General features: G+C 42.8%; 1 protein-coding gene across 4 annotated transcripts in view; it reads left to right on the forward strand.

Annotated features, from left to right (window-relative positions):
* Window positions 1–24,437, forward strand: part of LOC138661766 (cytochrome P450 2C23-like) — a 137,096-nt gene that overhangs the window by 53,069 nt on the left and 59,590 nt on the right. For all 4 annotated transcript variants that reach the window (XM_069746667.1, XM_069746664.1, XM_069746668.1 and 1 more), the window contains exon 3: window positions 23,858–24,007. In XM_069746667.1, coding sequence (XP_069602768.1) covers window positions 23,858–24,007 — 150 coding nt within the window. The remainder of the gene's footprint in view (window positions 1–23,857; window positions 24,008–24,437) is intronic.

The following is a 24,437-nucleotide window of genomic DNA, read 5'->3' on the forward strand; positions in this document are numbered from 1 at the left end:
ATACAAACCATGTAATTATAGTATTATTTACAATACTTGATTGGTGATGGTTATGATAGTGGGCATAATTATTTGTATTATGAAGGGGGATGCAGCCTAAGGATACAACACCCTTTAAAAAAGGTGTGCATAATTTACAACCTGTGGCTGGATCAGTTATGGGAACAGACCTCCAGTTCCACTCAGACGCTAGCAAGATAGGTAGGGGACCAGTATGGGCTGAAATTATTAAACATGAGCTAACTTTATCTTTAGACGTTGAAGATGAACTTAAAATAAACTCCCAGACCTGCTGCCAGGTTGTAGAAAACACTTTGTTCAAGCAGTGGTACAGGACAAAGTCTGCATCTTTCAGGAACAACATGGTTCTTCTGCAAGACAATTCTCCATCACAGCATCGAAGCCTCCACTGTTCAGCTGCCAGTAAAGGCATTATAGATGAACGAATAATGACATGGTCCCTTCCTCACCTGACCTAAACCCTACTGAGACCTTGTGGTCTCTCTTAAATGGGATATTTACTGTCTGGGAGAACAGTCACTTCTGCGCTATGTCTGGGGGCTGTTGTTGGTGCTGCCCAAGATGATCTTAAGATTGTTAGTGAAAAGAAGGGTGGTTATATTGGTCACTGAGAGTTTTCTTGAAATGTCAGAAATATATTTTTATACATTGTGAGATACTGAATTGTTATTTTCATGTTAGCAGATCAAAATACATAATTGAGTTGGAAAACTGTATGTTTTTTCATTCATAATAATTCTGCACACTATTGGATGTCTGATAATTCTGCACACAGTCTCACTTTATTTACTGTATAAGCCGAATTTTTCTGCACTTTTCAGTGTTGAAAATGCCCACCTTGGCTTATACACAAGTCGATTGTCCCAGAGGGATGGCGGGTGAGGGGGAGCAGTGGAGCCGCGGGTGACTGAGGCAGGAGCCGGCGGCTGCGGCTGTAACTGTGCCCTCTGCTAAAGAGAAATTAATATTCATTTCTCTTATAGCGTGCACAGTGACACCCGCAGCCGCCAGCTTCCAGAAATCATCCTACTCACTTCCCTGCAAGCCCTGCATCTCTTTGGTTCCGGCGTCCAGCAGCTTTTCCTGTGCCGAGCGATCACATTGCCCCGCTCACTGAGGTAATGAATATGCACGCGTCACCACTCCAATAAGCATGGAGATGCATGCATATTCATTACACTAATGAGCGGGGCCACGTAATCGGTCGGCACAGGAAGAGCTGCTGGACGCCGGAACCAACGAGGTGCAGGGCGCGCAGGGAGATGAGTAGGATGTTTTTTTTCTTCTTTTTGTAATAGGAGCCATGCATACCAGGACAGTGATAAGGAAGGAATGCATACTAGGACAACGACGGGGTAGTCATGTGTACAAGCACAGTGATGGGGGAGCCATGCATACAAGGATAGGGATGGGGAAGCCATGCATACCAGGACAGGGATGAGGGGGAGAATGCATACCCGGCTTATACTCGAATCAATAAGCTTACCCAGTTTTTTTGTGGCAAAACTAGATGCCTCGGCTTATACTTGGGTTGGCTTATACTCGAGTAAAAGAGATATTAAGGTTTCAGTTTTATTAATCTTATGTAGGGTTGAGCGAAACGGGTCGAACATTTTCAAAAGTCGCCGACTTTTGACAAAGTCGGGTTTCATGAAACCCGATCCGACCCCTGTGAGTGGTCGGCCATGCGGTACGCGACTTTCGCGCCAAAGTCGCGTTTCAATGACGCGAAAAGCGCCATTTCTCAGCCAATGAAGGTAAACGCAGAGTGTGGGCAGCGTGATGACATAGGTCCTGGTCCCCACCATCTTAGAGAAGGGCATTGCAGTGATTGGCTTGCTGTCCGCGGCGTCACAGGGGCTATAAAGGGGCGTTCCCGCCGACCGCCATCTTACTGCTGCTGATCTGAGCTTAGGGAGAGGTTGCTGCCGCTTCGTCAGAAGCAGGTATAGCGTTAGGCAGGGTCCATTAACCACCAAACCGCTTGTGCTGTAGCGATTTGCACTGTCCAACACCACCTTCGGTGTGCAGGGACAGCGGAAGCTACATTTTTTTTTTTTCCCTCAGCGCTGTAGCTCATTGGGCTGCCCTAGAAGGCTCCCTGATAGCTGCATTGCTGTGTGTACGCCGCTGTGCAAACCAACTGCTTTTTTCAAAGCACAAATCCTCTTGTTCCTTCCTTTCTGCACAGCTATCTTTTTTGTTTGTCCACACTTTTTATTTAATTTGTGCATCAGTCCACTCCTTATTGCTGCCTGCCATACCTGGCTGAGATTAGTGCAGGGAGATAGTAATTGTAGGACAGTCCCTTTTTTTTTTTTTTTTTTTTTTGTGGGAGATTAAGATTGGCATTTCTGCTAGAGTGCCATCCCTGTCTGTGTCATCTCTCACTCAGTGGGCCATAGAAAGCCTATTTATTTTTTTGCTTGATTTGGGTTCCAAAATCTACCTGAAAAAATCACAACATCAATCAGTGGGAGAAAAATATTGGCCTCAGGGCTTGTGTGCCACTCCTGACTCCTGTGTGTGCCATCTCTCACTCAGTGGGCCATAGAAAGCCTATTAATTTTTTTGCTTGATTTGGGTTCTAAATTCTACCTGAAAAAATCAATCAATCAATCAGTGGGAGATTAATATTGGCCTTTGGGCTTGTGTGCCAGTCCTAAGCGTGCCATCTCTCTCTCTCAGATAGTGGGCCATAGAAAGCCTATTTATTATATTTTTGATTGGGTTTATAAATTTTCCCTGGAAAAAAAAAAAAGTGGGAGATTAATATTGGCCTCTGGGCTTGTGTGCCAGTCCTGAGCGTGCCATCTCTCTCACAAATAGTGGGCCATAGAAAGCCGATTTATTTTTTTGGTTGATTTGGGTTCATAATTCTACCTGAAAAAATCAATAAATCAATCAGTGGGAGATTAATATTGGCCTTTGGGCTTGTGTGCCAGTCCTAAGCGTGCCATCTCTCTCTCTCAGATAGTGGGCCATAGAAAGCCTATTTATTATTTTTTTTATTGGGTTTATAAATTTTCCCTGGAAAAAAAAAAAAAAAGTGGGAGATTAATATTGGCCTCTGGGCTTGTGTGCCAGTCCTGAGCGTGCCATCTCTCTCACAAATAGTGGGCCATAGAAAGCCTATTAATTTTTTTGCTTGATTTGGGTTCCAAAATCTACCTGAAAAAATCACTAAATCAATCAGTGGGAGATAAATATTGGCCTCTGGGCTTGTGTGCCACTCCTGACTCCTGTGTGCGTCCTCTCTCACTCAGTGGGCCCTACAAAGCCTATTTTTTTTTTATTTGTTTTCTAAATTCTCCCTGAAAAAATCATTTTATTTTATTTGGTTTATAAATTCTTCCTTAAAAATCATTTTTTTTTTTTTTCTAAAGTCTCCCTTTAAAAAAAAAAACACAAATCAGTGGGAGATTAATATTGCCCTTTCTGCTTGTGTGCCAGTCTTGACTCCTGGGTGTGCCATCTCTCTCTCTCTCTCCAATTGTGGGCCATAGAAAGCCTATTTATTTTTTTGCTTGATTTGGGTTCCAAAATCTACCTGAAAAAATCACTAAATCAATCAGTGGTAGATAAATATTGGCCTCTGGGCTTGTGTGCCACTCCTGACTCCTGTGTGCGTCCTCTCTCACTCAGTGGGCCCTACAAAGCCTATTTTCTTTTTATTTGTTTTCTAAATTCTCCCTGAAACAATCATTTTATTTTATTTTGTTTCTAAATTGTTCCTGAAAAATTATTATTTTTTTTTTCTAAAGTCTCCCTGAAAAAAAAAAACCAAAACAAATCAGTGGGAGATTAATATTGCCCTTTCTGCTTGTGTGCCAGTCTTGACTCCTGGGTGTGCCATCTCTCTCTCTCTCTCCAATTGTGGGCCATAGAAAGCCTATTTATTTTTTTGCTTGATTTGGGTTCCAAAATCTACCTGAAAAAATCACTAAATCAATCAGTGGTAGATAAATATTGGCCTCTGGGCTTGTGTGCCACTCCTGACTCCTGTGTGCGTCCTCTCTCACTCAGTGGGCCCTACAAAGCCTATTTTCTTTTTATTTGTTTTCTAAATTCTCCCTGAAACAATCATTTTATTTTATTTTGTTTCTAAATTGTTCCTGAAAAATTCATTTTTTTTTTTCTAAAGTCTCCCTGAAAAAAAAATAAAAAAATCAAATCAGTGGGAGATTAATATTGCCCTTTCTGCTTGTGTGCCAGTCTTGACTCCTGGGTGTTCCATCTCTCTCTCTCTCTCCAATTGTGGGCCATAGAAAGCCTATTAATTTTTTTGCTTGATTTGGGTTCCAAAATCTACCTTAAAAAATCACTAAATCAATCAGTGGGAGATTAATATTGCCCTTTCTGCTTGTGTGCCAGTCTTGACTCCTGGGTGTGCCATCTCTCTCTCTCTCTCCAATTGTGGGCCATAGAAAGCCTATTTATTTTTTTGCTTGATTTGGGTTCCAAAATCTACCTGAAAAAATCACTAAATCAATCAGTGGTAGATAAATATTGGCCTCTGGGCTTGTGTGCCACTCCTGACTCCTGTGTGCGTCCTCTCTCACTCAGTGGGCCCTACAAAGCCTATTTTCTTTTTATTTGTTTTCTAAATTCTCCCTGAAACAATCATTTTATTTTATTTTGTTTCTAAATTGTTCCTGAAAAATTCATTTTTTTTTTCTAAAGTCTCCCTGAAAAAAAAAATAAAAAAATCAAATCAGTGGGAGATTAATATAGCCCTTTCTGCTTGTGTGCCAGTCTAGACTCCTGGGTGTGCCATCTCTCTCTCTCTCTCTCCAATTGTGGGCCATAGAAAGCCTATTAATTTTTTTGCTTGATTTGGGTTCCAAAATCTACCTTAAAAAATCACTAAATCAATCAGTGGGAGATTAATATTGCCCTTTCTGCTTGTGTGTTAGTCTTGACTCCTGGGTGTGCCATCTCTCTCTCTCTCCAATTGTGGGCCATAGAAAGCTTATTTATTTTTTTGCTTGATTTGGGTTCCAAAATCTACCTGAAAAAATCACTAAATCAATCAGTGGTAGATAAATATTGGCGTCTGGGCTTGTGTGCAACTCCTGACTCCTGTGTGCGTCCTCTCTCACTCAGTGGGCCCTACAAAGCCTATTTTCTTTTTATTTGTTTTCTAAATTCTCCCTGAAACAATCATTTTATTTTATTTTGTTTCTAAATTGTTCCTGAAAAATTCATTTTTTTTTTTCTAAAGTCTCCCTGAAAAAAAAATAAAAAAATCAAATCAGTGGGAGATTAATATTGCCCTTTCTGCTTGTGTGCCAGTCTTGACTCCTGGGTGTGCCATCTCTCTCTCTCTCTCCAATTGTGGGCCATAGAAAGCCTATTAATTTTTTTGCTTGATTTGGGTTCCAAAATCTACCTTAAAAAATCACTAAATCAATCAGTGGGAGATTAATATTGCCCTTTCTGCTTGTGTGCCAGTCTTGACTCCTGGGTGTGCCATCTCTCTCTCTCTCTCTCTCCAATTGTGGGCCATAGAAAGCCTATTAATTTTTTTGCTTGATTTGGGTTCCAAAATCTACCTTAAAAAATCACTAAATCAATCAGTGGGAGATTAATATTGCCCTTTCTGCTTGTGTGTTAGTCTTGACTCCTGGGTGTGCCATCTCTCTCTCTCTCCAATTGTGGGCCATAGAAAGCTTATTTATTTTTTTGCTTGATTTGGGTTCCAAAATCTACCTGAAAAAATCACTAAATCAATCAGTGGTAGATAAATATTGGCGTCTGGGCTTGTGTGCAACTCCTGACTCCTGTGTGCGTCCTCTCTCACTCAGTGGGCCCTACAAAGCCTATTTTCTTTTTATTTGTTTTCTAAATTCTCCCTGAAACAATCATTTTATTTTATTTTGTTTCTAAATTGTTCCTGAAAAATTCATTTGTTTTTTTCTAAAGTCTCCCTGAAAAAAAAACCAAAAAAAAAACAAATCAGTGGGAGATTAATATTGCCCTTTCTGCTTGTGTGCCAGTCTTGACTCCTGGGTGTGCCATCTCTCTCTATCTCTCCAATTGTGGGCCATAGAAAGCCTATTAATTTTTTTGCTTGATTTGGGTTCCAAAATCTACCTGAAAAAATCACTAAATCAATCAGTGGTAGATAAATATTGGCGTCTGGGCTTGTGTGCAACTCCTGACTCCTGTGTGCGTCCTCTCTCACTCAGTGGGCCCTACAAAGCCTATTTTCTTTTTATTTGTTTTCTAAATTCTCCCTGAAACAATCATTTTATTTTATTTTGTTTCTAAATTGTTCCTGAAAAATTCATTTGTTTTTTTCTAAAGTCTCCCTGAAAAAAAAAAACAAAAAAAAACAAATCAGTGGGAGATTAATATTGCCCTTTCTGCTTGTGTGCCAGTCTTGACTCCTGGGTGTGCCATCTCTCTCTCTCTCTCCAATTGTGGGCCATAGACAGCCTATTAATTTTTTTGCTTGATTTGGGTTCCAAAATCTACCTTAAAAAATCACTAAATCAATCAGTGGGAGATTAATATTGCCCTTTCTGCTTGTGTGCCAGTCTTGACTCCTGGGTGTGCCATCTCTCTCTCTCTCCAATTGTGGGCCATAGAAAGCCTATTAATTTTTTTGCTTGATTTGGGTTCCAAAATCTTCCTGAAAAAATCACTAAATCAATCAGTGGTAGATAAATATTGGCCTCTGGGCTTGTGTGCCACTCCTGACTCCTGTGTGCATCCTCTCTCACTCATTGGGCCCTACAAAGCCTATTTTCATTTTATTTGTTTTCTAAATTCTCCCTGAAACAATCATTTTATTTTATTTTGTTTCTAAATTGTTCCTGAAAAATTCATTTTTTTTTTCTAAAGTCTCCCTGAAAAAAAAATAAAAAAATCAAATCAGTGGGAGATTAATATTGCCCTTTCTGCTTGTGTGCCAGTCTTGACTCCTGGGTGTGCCATCTCTCTCTCTCTCTCTCCAATTGTGGACCATAGAAAGCCTATTTATTTTTTTGCTTGATTTGGGTTCCAAAATCTACCTGAAAAAATCACTAAATCAATCAGTGGTAGATAAATATTGGCCTCTGGGCTTGTGTGCCACTCCTGACTCCTGTGTGCGTCCTCTCTCACTCAGTGGGCCCTACAAAGCCTATTTTCTTTTTATTTGTTTTCTAAATTCTCCCTGAAACAATCATTTTATTTTATTTTGTTTCTAAATTGTTCCTGAAAAATTATTATTTTTTTTTTTTCTAAAGTCTCCCTGAAAAAAAAAAAAAAAAACAAATCAGTGGGAGATTAATATTGCCCTTTCTGCTTGTGTGCCAGTCTTGACTCCTGGGTGTGCCATCTCTCTCTCTCTCTCCAATTGTGGGCCATAGAAAGCCTATTTATTTTTTTGCTTGATTTGGGTTCCAAAATCTACCTGAAAAAATCACTAAATCAATCAGTGGTAGATAAATATTGGCCTCTGGGCTTGTGTGCCACTCCTGACTCCTGTGTGCGTCCTCTCTCACTCAGTGGGCCCTACAAAGCCTATTTTCTTTTTATTTGTTTTCTAAATTCTCCCTGAAACAATCATTTTATTTTATTTTGTTTCTAAATTGTTCCTGAAAAATTCATTTTTTTTTTTCTAAAGTCTCCCTGAAAAAAAAATAAAAAAATCAAATCAGTGGGAGATTAATATTGCCCTTTCTGCTTGTGTGCCAGTCTTGACTCCTGGGTGTTCCATCTCTCTCTCTCTCTCCAATTGTGGGCCATAGAAAGCCTATTAATTTTTTTGCTTGATTTGGGTTCCAAAATCTACCTTAAAAAATCACTAAATCAATCAGTGGGAGATTAATATTGCCCTTTCTGCTTGTGTGCCAGTCTTGACTCCTGGGTGTGCCATCTCTCTCTCTCTCTCCAATTGTGGGCCATAGAAAGCCTATTTATTTTTTTGCTTGATTTGGGTTCCAAAATCTACCTGAAAAAATCACTAAATCAATCAGTGGTAGATAAATATTGGCCTCTGGGCTTGTGTGCCACTCCTGACTCCTGTGTGCGTCCTCTCTCACTCAGTGGGCCCTACAAAGCCTATTTTCTTTTTATTTGTTTTCTAAATTCTCCCTGAAACAATCATTTTATTTTATTTTGTTTCTAAATTGTTCCTGAAAAATTCATTTTTTTTTTCTAAAGTCTCCCTGAAAAAAAAATAAAAAAATCAAATCAATGGGAGATTAATATTGCCCTTTCTGCTTGTGTGCCAGTCTTGACTCCTGGGTGTGCCATCTCTCTCTCTCTCTCTCCAATTGTGGGCCATAGAAAGCCTATTAATTTTTTTGCTTGATTTGGGTTCCAAAATCTACCTTAAAAAATCACTAAATCAATCAGTGGGAGATTAATATTGCCCTTTCTGCTTGTGTGTTAGTCTTGACTCCTGGGTGTGCCATCTCTCTCTCTCTCCAATTGTGGGCCATAGAAAGCTTATTTATTTTTTTGCTTGATTTGGGTTCCAAAATCTACCTGAAAAAATCACTAAATCAATCAGTGGTAGATAAATATTGGCGTCTGGGCTTGTGTGCAACTCCTGACTCCTGTGTGCGTCCTCTCTCACTCAGTGGGCCCTACAAAGCCTATTTTCTTTTTATTTGTTTTCTAAATTCTCCCTGAAACAATCATTTTATTTTATTTTGTTTCTAAATTGTTCCTGAAAAATTCATTTTTTTTTTTCTAAAGTCTCCCTGGAAAAACAAAAAAAAACAAATCAGTGGGAGATTAATATTGCCCTTTCTGCTTGTGTGCCAGTCTTGACTCCTGGGTGTGCCATCTCTCTCTCTCTCTCCAATTGTGGGCCATAGAAAGCCTATTAATTTTTTTGCTTGATTTGGGTTCCAAAATCAAAATCTACCTTAAAAAATCACTAAATCAATCAGTGGGAGATTAATATTGCCCTTTCTGCTTGTGTGCCAGTCTTGACTCCTGGGTGTGCCATCTCTCTCTCTCTCTCCAATTGTGGGCCATAGAAAGCCTATTAATTTTTTTGCTTGATTTGGGTTCCAAAATCTACCTTAAAAAATCACTAAATCAATCAGTGGGAGATTAATATTGCCCTTTCTGCTTGTGTGCCAGTCTTGACTCCTGGGTGTGCCATCTCTCTCTCTCTCTCCAATTGTGGGCCATAGAAAGCCTATTAATTTTTTTGCCTGATTTGGGTTCCAAAATCTACCTGAAAAAATCACTAAATCAATCAGTGGTAGATAAATATTGGCCTCTGGGCTTGTGTGCCACTCCTGACTCCTGTGTGCGTCCTCTCTCACTCATTGGGCCCTACAAAGCCTATTTTCTTTTTATTTGTTTTCTAAATTCTCCCTGAAACAATCATTTTATTTTATTTTGTTTCTAAATTGTTCCTGAAAAATTCATTTTTTTTTTCTAAAGTCTCCCTGAAAAAAAATTAAAAAAATCAAATCAGTGGGAGATTAATATTGCCCTTTCTGCTTGTGTGCCAGTCTTGACTCCTGGGTGTGCCATCGCTCTCTCTCTCTCCAATTGTGGGCCATAAAAAGCCTATTAATTTTTTTGCTTGATTTGGGTTCCAAAATCTACCTTAAAAAATCACTAAATCAATCAGTTGGAGATTATTATTGCCCTTTCTGCTTGTGTGCCAGTCTTGACTCCTGGGTGTGCCATCTCTCTCTCTCTCCAATTGTGGGCCATAGAAAGCCTATTTATTTTTTTGCTTGATTTGGGTTCCAAAATCTACCTGAAAAAATCACTAAATCAATCAGTGGTAGATAAATATTGGCCTCTGGGCTTGTGTGCCACTCCTGACTCCTGTGTGCGTCCTCTCTCACTCAGTGGGCCCTACAAAGCCTATTTTCTTTTTATTTGTTTTCTAAATTCTCCCTGAAAAAATCATTTTATTTTATTTTGTTTCTAAATTGTTCCTGAAAAATTCATTTGTTTTTTTCTAAAGTCTCCCTGAAAAAAAAAACAAAAAAAAACAAATCAGTGGGAGATTAATATTGCCCTTTCTGCTTGTGTGCCAGTCTTGACTCCTGGGTGTGCCATCTCTCTCTGTCTCTCCAATTGTGGGCCATAGAAAGCCTATTAATTTTTTTGCTTGATTTGGGTTCCAAAATCTACCTTAAAAAATCACTAAATCAATCAGTGGGAGATTAATATTGCCCTTTCTGCTTGTGTGTTAGTCTTGACTCCTGGGTGTGCCATCTCTCTCTCTCCAATTGTGGGCCATAGAAAGCCTATTAATTTTTTGATTGATTTGGGTTCCAAAATCTACCTGAAAAAATCACTAAATCAATCAGTGGGAGATTAATATTGCCCCTTCTGCTTGTGTGCCAGTCTTGACTCCTGGGTGTGCCATCTCTCTCTCTCCAATTGTGGGCCATAGAAAGCCTATTAATTTTTTTGCTTGATTTGGGTTCCAAAATCTACCAGAAAAAATCACTACATCAGTCAGTGGGAGATAAATATTGGCCTCTGGGCTTGTGTGCCACTCCTGACTCCTGTGTGCGTCCTCTCTCACTCAGTGGGCCCTACAAAGCCTATTTTTTTTTATTTGTCTTCTAAATTCTCCCTGAAACAATCATTTTATTTTATTTTGTTTCTAAATTGTTCATGAAAAATTCATTTTTTTTTTTCTAAAGTCTCCCTGAAATAAAAAAAAAAAACAAATCAGTGGGAGATTAATATTGCCCTTTCTGCTTGTGTGCCAGTCTTGACTCCTGGGTGTGCCATCTCTCTCTCTCTCTTCAATTGTGGGCCATAGAAAGCCTATTAATTTTTTTGCTTGATTTGGGTTCCAAAATCTACCTTAAAAAATCACTAAATCAATCAGTGGGAGATTAATATTGCCCTTTCTGCTTGTGTGCCAGTCTTGACTCCTGGGTGTGCCATCTCTCTCTCTCCAATTGTGGGCCATAGAAAGCCTATTAATTTTTTTGCTTGATTTGGGTTCCAAAATCTACCTGAAAAAATCACTAAATCAATCAGTGGGAGATTAATATTGCCCTTTCTGCTTGTGTGCCAGTCTTGACTCCTGGGTGTGCCATCTCTCTCTCTCCAATTGTGGGCCATAGAAAGCCTATTAATTTTTTTGCTTGATTTGGGTTCCAAAATCTACCAGAAAAAATCACTAAATCAATCAGTGGGAGATAAATATTGGCCTCTGGGCTTGTGTGCCACTCCTGACTCCTGTGTGCGTCCTCTCTCACTCAGTGGGCCCTACAAAGCCTATTTTTTTTATTTATTTTCTAAATTCTCACTGAAACAATCATTTTATTTTATTTTGTTTCTAAATTGTTCCTGAAAAATTCATTTTTTTTTTTTCTAAAGTTTCCCTGAAAAAAACAAAAACAAAACAAATCAGTGGGAGATTAATATTGCCCTTTCTGCTTGTGTGCCAGTCTTGACTCCTGGGTATGCCATCTCTCTCTCTCTCTCCAATTGTGGGCCATAGAAAGCCTATTAATTTTTTTGCTTGATTTGGGTTCCAAAATCTACCTTAAAAAAATCACTAAATCAATCAGTGGGAGATTAATATTGCCCTTTCTGCTTGTGTGCCAGTCTTGACTCCTGGGTGTGCCATTTCTCTCTCTCCAATTGTGGGCCATAGAAAGCCTATTAATTTTTTTGATTGATTTGGGTTCCAAAATCTACCTGAAAAAATCACTAAATCAATCAGTGGTAGATTAATATTGCCCTTTCTGCTTGTGTGCCAGTCTTGACTCCTGGGTGTGCCATCTCTCTCTCTCTCTCCAATTGTGGGCCATAGAAAGCCTATTAATTTTTTTGCTTGATTTGGGTTCCAAAATCTACCTGAAAAAATCAATAAATCAATCAGTGGGACATAAATATTGGCCTCTGGGCTTGTGTGCCACTCCTGACTCCTGTGTGCGTCCTCTCTCACTCAGTGGGCCCTACAAAGCCTATTTTCTTTTTATTTGTTTTCTAAATTCTCCCTGAAACAATCATTTTATTTTATTTTGTTTCTAAATTGTTCCTGAAAAATTCATTTTTTTTTTCTAAAGTCTCCCTGAAAAAAAAAAAAAATTCAAAACAGTGGGAGATTAATATTGCCCTTTCTGCTTGTGTGCCAGTCTTGACTCCTGGGTGTGCCATCTCTCTCTCTCTCTCTCCAATTGTGGGCCATAGAAAGCCTATTTATTTTTTTGCTTGATTTGGGTTCCAAAATCTACCTGAAAAAATCACTAAATCAATCAGTGGTAGATAAATATTGGCCTCTGGGCTTGTGTGCCACTCCTGACTCCTGTGTGCGTCCTCTCTCACTCAGTGGGCCCTACAAAGCCTATTTTCTTTTTATTTGTTTTCTAAATTCTCCCTGAAACAATCATTTTATTTTATTTTGTTTCTAAATTGTTCCTGAAAAATTCATTTTTTTTTTTCTAAAGTCTCCCTGAAAAAAAAATAAAAAAATCAAATCAGTGGGAGATTAATATTGCCCTTTCTGCTTGTGTGCCAGTCTTGACTCCTGGGTGTGCCATCTCTCTCTCTCTCTCCAATTGTGGGCCATAGAAAGCCTATTAATTTTTTTGCTTGATTTGGGTTCCAAAATCTACCTTAAAAAATCACTAAATCAATCAGTGGGAGATTAATATTGCCCTTTCTGCTTGTGTGCCAGTCTTGACTCCTGGGTGTGCCATCTCTCTCTCTCCAATTGTGGGCCATAGAAAGCCTATTAATTTTTTTGCTTGATTTGGGTTCCAAAATCTACCAGAAAAAATCACTACATCAATCAGTGGGAGATAAATATTGGCCTCTGGGCTTGTGTGCCACTCCTGACTCCTGTGTGCGTCCTCTCTCACTCAGTGGGCCCTACAAAGCCTATTTTTTTTTATTTGTCTTCTAAATTCTCCCTGAAACAATCATTTTATTTTATTTTGTTTCTAAATTGTTCATGAAAAATTCATTTTTTTTTTTCTAAAGTCTCCCTGAAAAAAAAAAAAAAAACAAATCAGTGGGAGATTAATATTGCCCTTTCTGCTTGTGTGCCAGTCTTGACTCCTGGGTGTGCCATCTCTCTCTATCTCTCCAATTGTGGGCCATAGAAAGCCTATTAATTTTTTTGCTTGATTTGGGTTCCAAAATCTACCTTAAAAAATCACTAAATCAATCAGTGGAGATTAATATTGCCCTTTCTGCTTGTGTGCCAGTCTTGTCTCCTGGGTGTGCCATCTCTCTCTCTCCAATTGTGGGCCATAGAAAGCCTATTAATTTTTTTGCTTGATTTGGGTTCCAAAATCTACCAGAAAAAATCACTACATCAATCAGTGGGAGATAAATATTGGCCTCTGGGCTTGTGTGCCACTCCTGACTCCTGTGTGCGTCCTCTCTCACTCAGTGGGCCCTACAAAGCCTATTTTTTTTATTTGTTTTCTAAATTCTCCCTGAAACAATCATTTTATTTTATTTTGTTTCTAAATTGTTCCTGAAAAATTCATTTTTTTTTTTTATTTCTAAAGTTTCCCTGAAAAAAACAAAAACAAAACAAATCAGTGGGAGATTAATATTGCCCTTTCTGCTTGTGTGCCAGTCTTGACTCCTGGGTGTGCCATCTCTCTCTCTCTCTCCAATTGTGGGCCATAGAAAGCCTATTAATTTTTTTGCTTGATTTGGGTTCCAAAATATACCTTAAAAAATCACTAAATCAATCAGTGGGAGATTAATATTGCCCTTTCTGCTTGTGTGCCAGTCTTGACTCCTGGGTGTGCCATCTCTCTCTCTCCAATTGTGGGCCATAGAAAGCCTATTAATTTTTTTGATTGATTTGGGTTCCAAAATCTACCTGAAAAAATCACTAAATCAATCAGTGGTAGATTAATATTGCCCTTTCTGCTTGTGTGCCAGTCTTGACTCCTGGGTGTGCCATCTCTCTCTCTCTCTCTCCAATTGTGGGCCATAGAAAGCCTATTTATTTTTTTGCTTGATTTGGGTTCCAAAATCTACCTGAAAAAATCACTAAATCAATCAGTGGTAGATAAATATTGGCCTCTGGGCTTGTGTGCCACTCCTGACTCCTGTGTGCGTCCTCTCTCACTCAGTGGGCCCTACAAAGCCTATTTTTTTTTATTTGTTTTCTAAATTCTCCCTGAAACAATCATTTCATTTTATTTGGTTTATAAATTCTTCCTTAAAAAATCATTTTTTTTAATTATTTTTTTTTCTAAAGTCTCCCTTTTAAAAAAAAAAAACACAAATCAGTGGGAGATTAATATTTACATTTGTGCTTCAGTGACAGTCCTGCGTGTGTGGCATCTCTGTCATTTGTTGCCAACAACAACAGAGTGTGTAACATTGTGGCTGATTTTCGTTGTGGTCTCACCCACCTGTAAAGGGGTAGCTAAATCATACTGAAGTTATAGCTCACCGTGTAAGTTGTGTGACAGCAACAAATACCGTTAGTTTGTTAACGTTTTTAAAACAATGAGGAAGTCTGGTGGAAGAGGTCGTGGCCGGGGGCGTTCATTGTCAGCTGGTAATGAGGGTAGTGGTAGTGGTGGAGCATCAGGTGGTCGTGGGAAAAAAAATATTGCACCTAAGTCTGAAGCTGTGGAGCCAGGTTCGTCGTCTGGCTACACAAGGCCTCGAAGGCTCCCTTTTCTGGGAGTAGGAAAACCGCTTTTAAAGCTGGAGCAGCAAGAGCAAGTTTTGGCTTATCTTGCTGACTCAGCCTCTAGCTCTTTTGCCTCCTCTCGTGAAACTGGTAAAAGTAAAAGCAGCGCGTCGTTAGTGGATGTTCACGGTCAGGGACAAGTCGCTTCCTTGTCCTCTTCAGCAAAAACAACAACAGAGAAGAATGCAGCAGGCGACACAACGGGTTACTCCATGGAGCTCTTTACACATACCGTCCCTGGCTTAGAAAGTGAAGCAGTTAACAGTCCATGCCCATTACAAGTTGAATCTGACATGGAGTGCACTGATGCACAGCCACAGCCAGACTACTATGCTGGTCCTTTGACTCAGACCACAACATTGCCCTCGCAGGGTGGTGATCAAGAATCAGACCCTGATGAGACTATGTTGCCCCATCACGAAAGCTATACCACCGACCGACACGGTGACACAGACGAAGTTGCACACGAGCTACAAGAAGAGGTAATAGATGACCCAGTTCTTGACCCCGATTGGCAGCAATTGGGGGAACAGGGTGCAGGCGGCAGCAGTTCTGAAGCGGAGGAGGAGGGGCCGCAGCAGGCATCAACATCGCAACAGGTTCCATCTGCCGTGCCCGTATCTTGCCCAAAACGCGTGGCAAAGTCAAAACCTGTTGGAGGACAGCGTGGCCATCCGGTTAAAGCTCAGTCTGCAATGCCTGAAAAGGTATCCGATGCTAGAAAGAGTGCAGTCTGGCATTTTTTTAAACAACATCCAATTGATCAGCGCAAAGTCATCTGTCAAAAATGTTCAACTACCTTAAGCAGAGGGCAGAATCTGAAAAGTCTCAATACAAGTTGCATGCATAGACATTTAACCACCATGCATTTGCAAGCTTGGACTAACTACCAAACGTCCCTTAAGGTTGTAGCACCCTCGGCCAATGAAGCTACTCATCAACGCAACATCTCTTCCGGCAGTGTAGGGCCACCATTTTCTGCACCACCTGCAGTATCTGTGCAGGTTTCTTTGCCAGGCCAAAGCAGTCAGGGTCAGGGAATCACCAGTTTCGTAGTAGGAAACACTGCATCTAGGGCACCGGCGGCAACAATACCATCTCCCACCGTCTCTCAGTCTGCCGTGTCCACCGGCACCCCCGCTAGTTCCACGATCTCCAGCTCTCCAGTCCAGCTCACCCTACATGAGACTATGGTTAGAAAAAGGAAGTACTTAGCCTCGCATCCACGTACACAGGGTTTGAACGCCCACATAGCTAGACTAATCTCGTTAGAGATGATGCCCTACCGGTTAGTTGAAAGCGAAGCTTTCAAAGCCCTGATGGACTACGCTGTACCACGCTACGAGCTACCCAGTCGACATTTTTTTTCCAGAAAAGCCATCCCAGCCCTCCACCAGCATGTTAAAGAGCGCATCGTCCATGCACTCAGGCAATCTGTGAGCACAAAGGTGCACCTGACAACAGATGCATGGACCAGTAGGCATGGCCAGGGACGTTACGTGTCCATCACGGCACACTGGGTAAATGTGGTGGATGCAGGGTCCACAGGGGACAGCAAGTTTGGGACAGTTCTGCCTAGCCCACGGTCTAGGAAACAGTTGGCTGTAGCCGTTCGCACCCCCTCCTCCTCCTCCTCGTCCTCCTGCAGAAGCGAGACCTCGTCCACAGACCGCAGTCGCACAACCACTCCATCCGCAGCTGCCACTGTTGCACACCAGGTCTCCCATTATGGGGCAGCTACTGGCAAACGTCAGCAGGCTGTATTGGCTATGAAGTGTTTGGGCGACAACAGACACACCGCTGAAGTTCTGTCCGAGTTCTTGCAGAAAGAAACGCAGTCGTGGTTGGGCACTGTAGATCTTGAGGCAGGCAAGGTAGTGAGTGATAACGGAAGGAATTTCATGGCTGCCATCTCCCTTTCCCAACTGAAACACATTCCTTGCCTGGCTCACACCTTAAACCTGGTGGTGCAGTGCTTCCTGAAAAGTTATCCGGGGTTATCCGACCTGCTCCTCAAAGTGCGTGGATTTTGCTCACATATCCGCCGTTCGCCCGTACACTCCAGCCGTATGCAGACCTATCAGCGTTCTTTGAACCTTCCCCAGCATCGCCTAATCATAGACGTTGCAACAAGGTGGAACTCAACACTGCACATGCTTCAGAGACTGTGTGAACAGAGGCGGGCTGTTATGTTTTTGTGGGAGGATACACATACACGGGCAGGCAGTATGATGGCAGACATGGAGTTGTCAGGTGTGCAGTGGTCGAAGATTCAAGACATGTGTCTAGTCCTTCAGTGTTTTGAGGAATGCACACGGCTGGTTAGTGCAGACAACGCCATAATAAGCATGAGCATCCCCCTAATGCATCTGCTGATGCAAAGTTTGACGCACATAAAGGATCAGGCGTCTGCAGCAGAGGAAGAGGAAAGCCTTGATGACAGTCAGCCATTGTCTGGCCAGGGCAGTGTACAGGACGATGTAGCGGGCGAAGAGGAGGAGGAGGACGAGGAGGATGATGGGGATGATTATATTTTTAATGAGGAAGCTTTTCCGGGGCCAGTGGAAATTGTTGGCGCGGCAAGGCCGGGTTCTGGTTTTTGGAGGGACACAAGTGACGTGGATTTGCCTGAAACTGCCCCTCAACCAAGCACAACCACAGATTTGAGAACTGGAACTTTGGCCCACATGGCGGATTATGCCTTACGTATCCTCAAAAGGGACACACGCATTACTAAAATGATGATCGATGACGATTACTGGTTGGCCTGCCTCCTTGATCCTCGCTATAAAGGCAAATTGCAAAATATAATGCCACATGACAACTTGGAAATAATATTAGCAACCAAACAATCCACTCTTGTTGACCGTTTGCTTCTGGCATTCCCTGCACACAGCGCCCGTGATCGTTCTCACACGAGCTGCAGGGGCCAGCAGACCAGAGGTGTTAGAGGGGCAGAAATCAGAAGTGGCGTTGGCCAGAGGGGTTTTCTGACCAGGTTGTGGAGTGATTTTGCTATGACCGCAGACAGGACAGGTACTGCAGCATCTATTCAAAGTGACAGGAGACAACATTTGTCCAGTATGGTTACTAACTATTTTTCATCCCTTATCGACGTTCTCCCTCAACCGTCATTCCCATTTGATTACTGGGCATCAAAATTAGACACCTGGCCAGAATTGGCAGAATATGCATTGCAGGAGCTTGCTTGCCCGGCAGCTAGTGTCCTATCAGAAAGAGTATTCAGTGCTGCAGGTTCAATACTAACAGAAAAAAGGACTCGTCTGGCTACCCAAAATGTAGATGATCTAACCTTCATTAAAATGAACCACAACTGGATTTCGAAATCTTTTGCCCCACCTTGCCCGGCTGACACCTAGCTTTCCTATGTAAAGGTCTTGCCTGTGGACTATTGTGAACGACATTTCCAATCTCGTAATTTGCAGCACCTGATTGTCCAGCATCGGACATGTTAACACCTCCCTAAATGGCCAAAGTCCCCACACGGGGCCGTGGTATCGCCACTTGGCGCCAGCACCCGTGAGAGTACTGTTTGTCTGAAGAGGTGGGTGTGCCCGCTTTTGGTCGACGGCACTGCCACTAGGTCCCTCATAGTACAATAAATAGTGTTGAGCGATACCGTCCGATACTTGAAAGTATCGGTATCGGATAGTATCGGCCGATACCCGAAAAATATCGGGTATCGCCGATAACGATATCCGATACCAATACAAGTCAATGGGACATCAAGTATCGGAAGGTATTCTCATGGTTCCCAGGGTCTGAAGGAGAGGAAACTCTCCTTCAGGCCCTGGGATCCATAGGGATGTGTAAAATAAAGAATTAAAATAAAAAATATTGATATGCTCACCTCTCCGGCGGCCCCTGGACATCATGCGGCTAACCGGGTGGCTTCTCTGTTTGAAATGCGCGCCTTTAGGACCTGGGAATGACGTCCCGGGTTCTGATTGGTCGCGTGCCGCCCATGTGACCGGCACGCGACCAATCAGAAGCCGTGACGTCATTCGCAGGTCCTCAAATCCTAGAATTAGGAGTTTTTGTGAATGAGAATGACGTCACGGCTTCTGATTGGTCGCGTGCCGGTCACATGGGCGGCACGCGACCAATCAGAACCCGGGACGTCATTCCAAGGTCCTAAAGGCGCGCATTTCAAACAGAGAAGCCACCCAGTTAGCCGCATGATGTCCAGGGGCTGCCGGAGAGGTGAGCATATCAATATTTTTTATTTTAATTCTTTATTTTACACATCCCTGTTGATCCGATACCGATACCCGATATTACAAAAATATCGGATCTCGGTATCGGAATTCTGATACAGCAAGTATCGGCCGATACCCGATACTTGCGGTATCGGAATGCTCAACACTAACAATAAAGTGTCTGGCGGTGGTGGTGCGCACCCAACGTCAGACACACCGTTGTAATATGAGGGGCCCTGGGCCTGTACCGCCGGCCACAAGACAGTCCCCCCCCCAGCTCAAACTGTGCTCTACCACTTGCAAAATTTTCTCTCACAGCTCCACCAATGTTTAGTCTATGCACTGACATCCTTCACTGCCTGGCACTGTCAATACCATTGTATTGACATTTTTGTTATGTTAGGCCTTCGAAGCCTGTCTGCGGCCCGTTCTTTCCACTACTACTACACTGACCAGGCCACTGCTGCCCGTGTTCCCCTGGAACCAATTTTAAATTGCCTACAGCCAGCCCAATTTATTATGTTAGGGCTTCGAAGCCTGTCTGCGGTCCCTCATTCCACTAGGCCTCCACTGACCTGTCTTACTGCTGCCCGTGTTCCCCTGAAACCAATTTTAAATTGCCTTCAGCCAGCCCAATTTATTATTTTAGGGCTTCGAAGCCTGTCTGCGGTCCCTCCTTCCACTAGGCCTCCACTGACCTGTCTACTGCTGCCCGTGTTCCCCTGGAACCAATTGTAAATTGCCTACATCACAATTTCTGTTATGTTAGGCCTTCGAAGCCTGTCTGCGGCCCGTTCTTTCCACTACTACTACACTGACCAGGCCACTGCTGCCCGTGTTCCCCTGGAACCAATTTTAAATTGCCTACAGTCAGCCCAATTTATTATTTTAGGGCTTCGAAGCCTGTCTGCGGTCCCTCCTTCCACTAGGCCTCCACTGACCTGTCTACTGCTGCCCGTGTTCCCCTGGAACCAATTGTAAATTGCCTACATCACAATTTTTGTTATGTTAGGCCTTCGAAGCCTGTCTGCGGCCCGTTCTTTCCACTACTACTACACTGACAAGGCCACTGCTGCCCGTGTTCCCCTGGAACCAATTTTAAATTGCCTACAGCCAGCCAAATTTATTATTTTAGGGCTTCGAAGCCTGTCTGCGGTCCCTCCTTCCACTAGGCCTCCACTGACCTGTCTACTGCTGCCCGTGTTCCCCTGGAACCAATTGTAAATTGCCTACATCACAATTTTTGTTATGTTAGGCCTTCGAAGCCTGTCTGCGGCCCGTTCTTTCCACTACTACTACACTGACCAGGCCACTGCTGCCCGTGTTCCCCTGGAACCAATTGTAAATTGCCTACAGCCAGCCCAATTTATTATTTTAGGGCTTCGAAGCCTGTCTGCGGTCCCTCCTTCCACTAGGCCTCCACTGACCTGTCTACTGCTGCCCGTGTTCCCCTGGAACCAATTGTAAATTGCCTACATCACAATTTTTGTTATGTTAGGCCTTCGAAGCCTGTCTGCGGCCCGTTCTTTCCACTACTACTACACTGACCAGGCCACTGCTGCCCGTGTTCCCCTGGAACCAATTGTAAATTGCCTACAGCCAGCCCAATTTATTATTTTAGGGCTTCGAAGCCTGTCTGCGGTCCCTCCTTCCACTAGGCCTCCACTGACCTGTCTACTGCTGCCCGTGTTCCCCTGGAACCAATTGTAAATGCCTACAGCCAGCCCAATTTATTATTTTAGGGCTTCGAAGCCTGTCTGCGGTCCCTCCTTCCACTAGGCCTCCACTGACCTTTCTACTGCTGCCCGTGTACCCCTTGAACCAACATCAGAAAATATAAAAATAAGTATTTTGCTTATAAAAAAGAAAATACTGGAGAGATATCAAATGCAGACATTTTAACATTAAAAACAAACACATACAACAAAAATCTGGTACAGTACTAAAAATGGCCACCAGCGACAATAACTTTCTCCTGCAAGTAGTTAACTGAAAGTTTTTTTCTATTTAAAACACAGATATGGCATCCACCGAGTGTTGTCCTGTCGCGTCTTCTTTATATTATTGCCAAGAAGATGCAAAACAATGAAAATAAAAAAATCATTATTTACCAAAATAATAGAGTAAGTCAAAACCACATTGCAAATAAACATTAATTACAAATAAAGAAGCAGGGCGCGTCCGAGGGTGAGTATATACCTAATAAGAATATAATCACCCTCGGACGCGCCATGCTTCTTTCCGACAGCCTTCCTTCCTAAGAATCAGCCCTTCCGTGGTTTAGAGAGAGGGTGTGTTACACTCCAAGGTGTTCCCCAGGTTGCCTTTCCTGAGCTTCGATCTTCATGCTCTCGTTTAGTAGTTGTCGGAAAGTAGGCTGCATTAGGCCTACAAATTGGGTATGGGGTGGAGAGAGATGGTGTGTTACACTCCAAGGTGTTCTCCAGGTTTCCTTGCCATTGCTTCGGTCTTCCGACTCTCGTTTAGTAGTTGTAGAAAACTACACTGCATTAGGCCTACAAAATGGGTATGGGGTGGAGAGAGATGGTGTGTTACACTCCAAGGTGTTCCCCAGGTTGCCTTTCCTGAGCTTCGATCTTCATGCTCTCGTTTAGTAGTTGTCGGAAAGTAGGCTGCATTAGGCCTACAAATTGGGTATGGGGTGGAGAGAGATGGTGTGTTACACTCCAAGGTGTTCCCCAGGTTTCCTTGCCATTGCTTCGGTCTTCAGACTCTCGTTTAGAAGTTGTAGAAAACTACACTGCATTAGGCCTACAAAATGGGTATCGGGTGGAGAGAGATGGTGTGTTACACTCCAAGGTGTTCCCCAGGTTTCCTTGCCATTGCTTCGGTCTTCCGACTCTCGTTTAGTAGTTGTAGAAAACTACACTGCATTAGGCCTACAAAATGGGTATGGGGTGGAGAGAGATGGTGTGTTACACTCCAAGGTGTTCCCCAGGTTGCCTTTCCTGAGCTTCGATCTTCATGCTCTCTTTTAGTAGTTGTCGGAAAGTAGGCTGCATTAGGCCTACAAATTGGGTATGGGGTGGAGAGAGATGGTGTGTTACACTCCAAGGTGTTCCCCAGGTTTCCTTGCCATTGCTTCGGTCTTCAGACTCTCGTTTAGTAGTTGTAGAAAACTACACTGCATTAGGCCTACAAAATGGGTATGGGGTGGAGAGAGATGGTGTGTTACACTCCAAGGTGTTCCCCAGGTTTCCTTGCCATTGCTTCGGTCTTCAGACTCTCGTTTAGTAGTTGTAGAAAACTACACTGCATTAGGCCTACAAAATGGGTATCGGGTGGAGAGAGATGGTGTGTTACACTCCAAGGTGTTCCCCAGGTTTCCTTGCCATTGCTTCGGTCTTCCTACTCTCGTTTAGTAGTTGTAGAAAACTACACTGCATTAGGCCTACAAAATGGGTATGGGGTGGAGAGAGATGGTGTGTTCCACTCCAAGGTGTTCTCCAGGTTGCCTTTCCTGAGCTTCTATCTTCAGGCTCTCGTTAAATTGTGGTTAAATGGAACAACTGCATTTGGCGTACTAGTTGGTTTGGGGCCTACTAACAGTGTCTGCCGCTCCTTGCTGTTCTCCTGGTTTCCTGTCCTGAAATTCTGTTTTCAGGCGCTCGTTAAGTAGTTGTTAATGTTAGACTGCATTTGGCCTACTAGTTGGGTTGGGGCCTACTATCGGTGTCTGCCACTCCTTGCTGTTCTCCTCCAATGAACAAAGCTGTGCCGCCTGTTTACTACGGTTGCCAATTTTGAACTGCATTTCGACTACTTACTGATTTGGGCCTACTCTCTGTGTCAGCCTCTCATTCCAGTTGTCCTCCACTGAACAAAACAATGCCCCCTGGTTAGTCCTGTTAACAATTTTGAACTGCATTTAGCCCACTTTATTCTTTGGGCCCATATCTGTTTCCCCCTCATCCTGCCCATTGCCCAGCCAGTGATAGATGAGTCTGCTGGTACATTGACCCATAATGCAACATTCCCCGTGCACGCTACACTGCAAGATTGTGACCCTGCTGAAAGTCAGGTCACCCTTCCCGCATACCATACCACCTTACACGGGGACAAAGAGGAAGGTGCAGATGAAGGTGCAGGGTCCTTCATCAGGTGGGGGGAGGAATACTCGTTGGCGACGTCACTGGCACAGGGTCTCTCATAGTATGCAAAAGTGTTGCTGCCGGTGGGAGGCGCCCCCGCTGTACTTTGAGGGGCCCTGTGCCAGTGCCAATGCCAACGAGTGGGCCCCCCCTGCTTGCTCAGGTTCACAGCACTTGCAAAGTTGAAATACTTACCTCTCCCTGCTCCTCTGCCGTGACGTGGTCCAGATTTCATGGGCCCACTAATTACTTGAACCAGCCCTACCCACCACAACTTTAGCCAAATCACCCCCAATTTCAAATGCCTTCCAATTATTATAAGGTAAATTACGCTTCACAAGCTTCATTAAGAAGAATGGATGGTTTTGACATTAAAATGGGCACTCTAGGTGTTTTCCTGGCCCCCACTCACTGCCGACTATGCTGCCCCATTGACTTGCATTGGGTTTCGTGTTTCGGTCGATCCCGACTTTACGTCATAATCGGCCGATTTCACTCGACCCGACTTTTGAGATAGTCGGGTTTCGCGAAACCCGGCTCGACTCTAAAAAGGTCAAGGTCGCTCAACTCTAATCTTATGGATTGACCAACAACACTGCAGTTGTTCAATAAAAAAAAAAATCAAGAAAAATACAAATTGGTGAACAATTGTGCTCACAGTGTACATCTTTCTGATGTTGACCTGACAGGTGTGTAGGGCCTTTAACATTTGTCATAGCATGGTTATCAGTTGGAAACAGTAGCTTGTAGAATGGAGAATGGAAACCAAGAAAACTGACCTATTTCACTCAAGGAGCTACTATAATGAGGTCTACTGTGCACATAAAGACTTAGAATACAAACTTCCACAATCTAGATTTAGAAACTATTTAACCAAATGATTGATCTTACAGGGGTCATTGCAAGCAATGGAGAAAGGTGGAAAATCCTACGTCGATTTTCCTTAACAACTTTGAGAAATTTTGGAATGGGAAAAAGAAGCATTGAAGAAAGAATCCAAGAAGAGGCCAAATGTCTCACTGAGAAATTTATGAAGGATAAAGGTGGGTGAATAATCATATACTACACTGGCTATGAACCAGCTTGTCTCAATCTGGACCATCACCTCAGAGTTTGACAACTTAAAGGGTGGTGCCACCATAAAAAATTCAGCAGAAAAGGTGGAAATAAATAGTTTCGTAAGTTACATTTATTAAAAATTATACTTCAATCAAAAAATAGCAAGGTTTCGTCTTTGAAGCAGGCACTTTCTGGCATTTTTACATTCTGTCCTCCCAGTGACTGCTCTGCTGGCCAAGCATGCACAGGTCCTGACATAATATGAGTTCCCCCCAACTGCCCACCTCCAGTGTGTACAACGTATGCTCCCTGCGCTCAACCCACATAAGTCTGACAGCTAGCGCAGGGAGCAGATTCCTGAAAGCATGGAAGTGTGTCAGTGATTCTTCCCCTTGCCTTCACAGGTCTGACCCC

Source organism: Ranitomeya imitator, chromosome 2, assembly GCF_032444005.1.
Source record: "Ranitomeya imitator isolate aRanImi1 chromosome 2, aRanImi1.pri, whole genome shotgun sequence".
Lineage (NCBI taxonomy): Eukaryota > Metazoa > Chordata > Amphibia > Anura > Dendrobatidae > Ranitomeya > Ranitomeya imitator.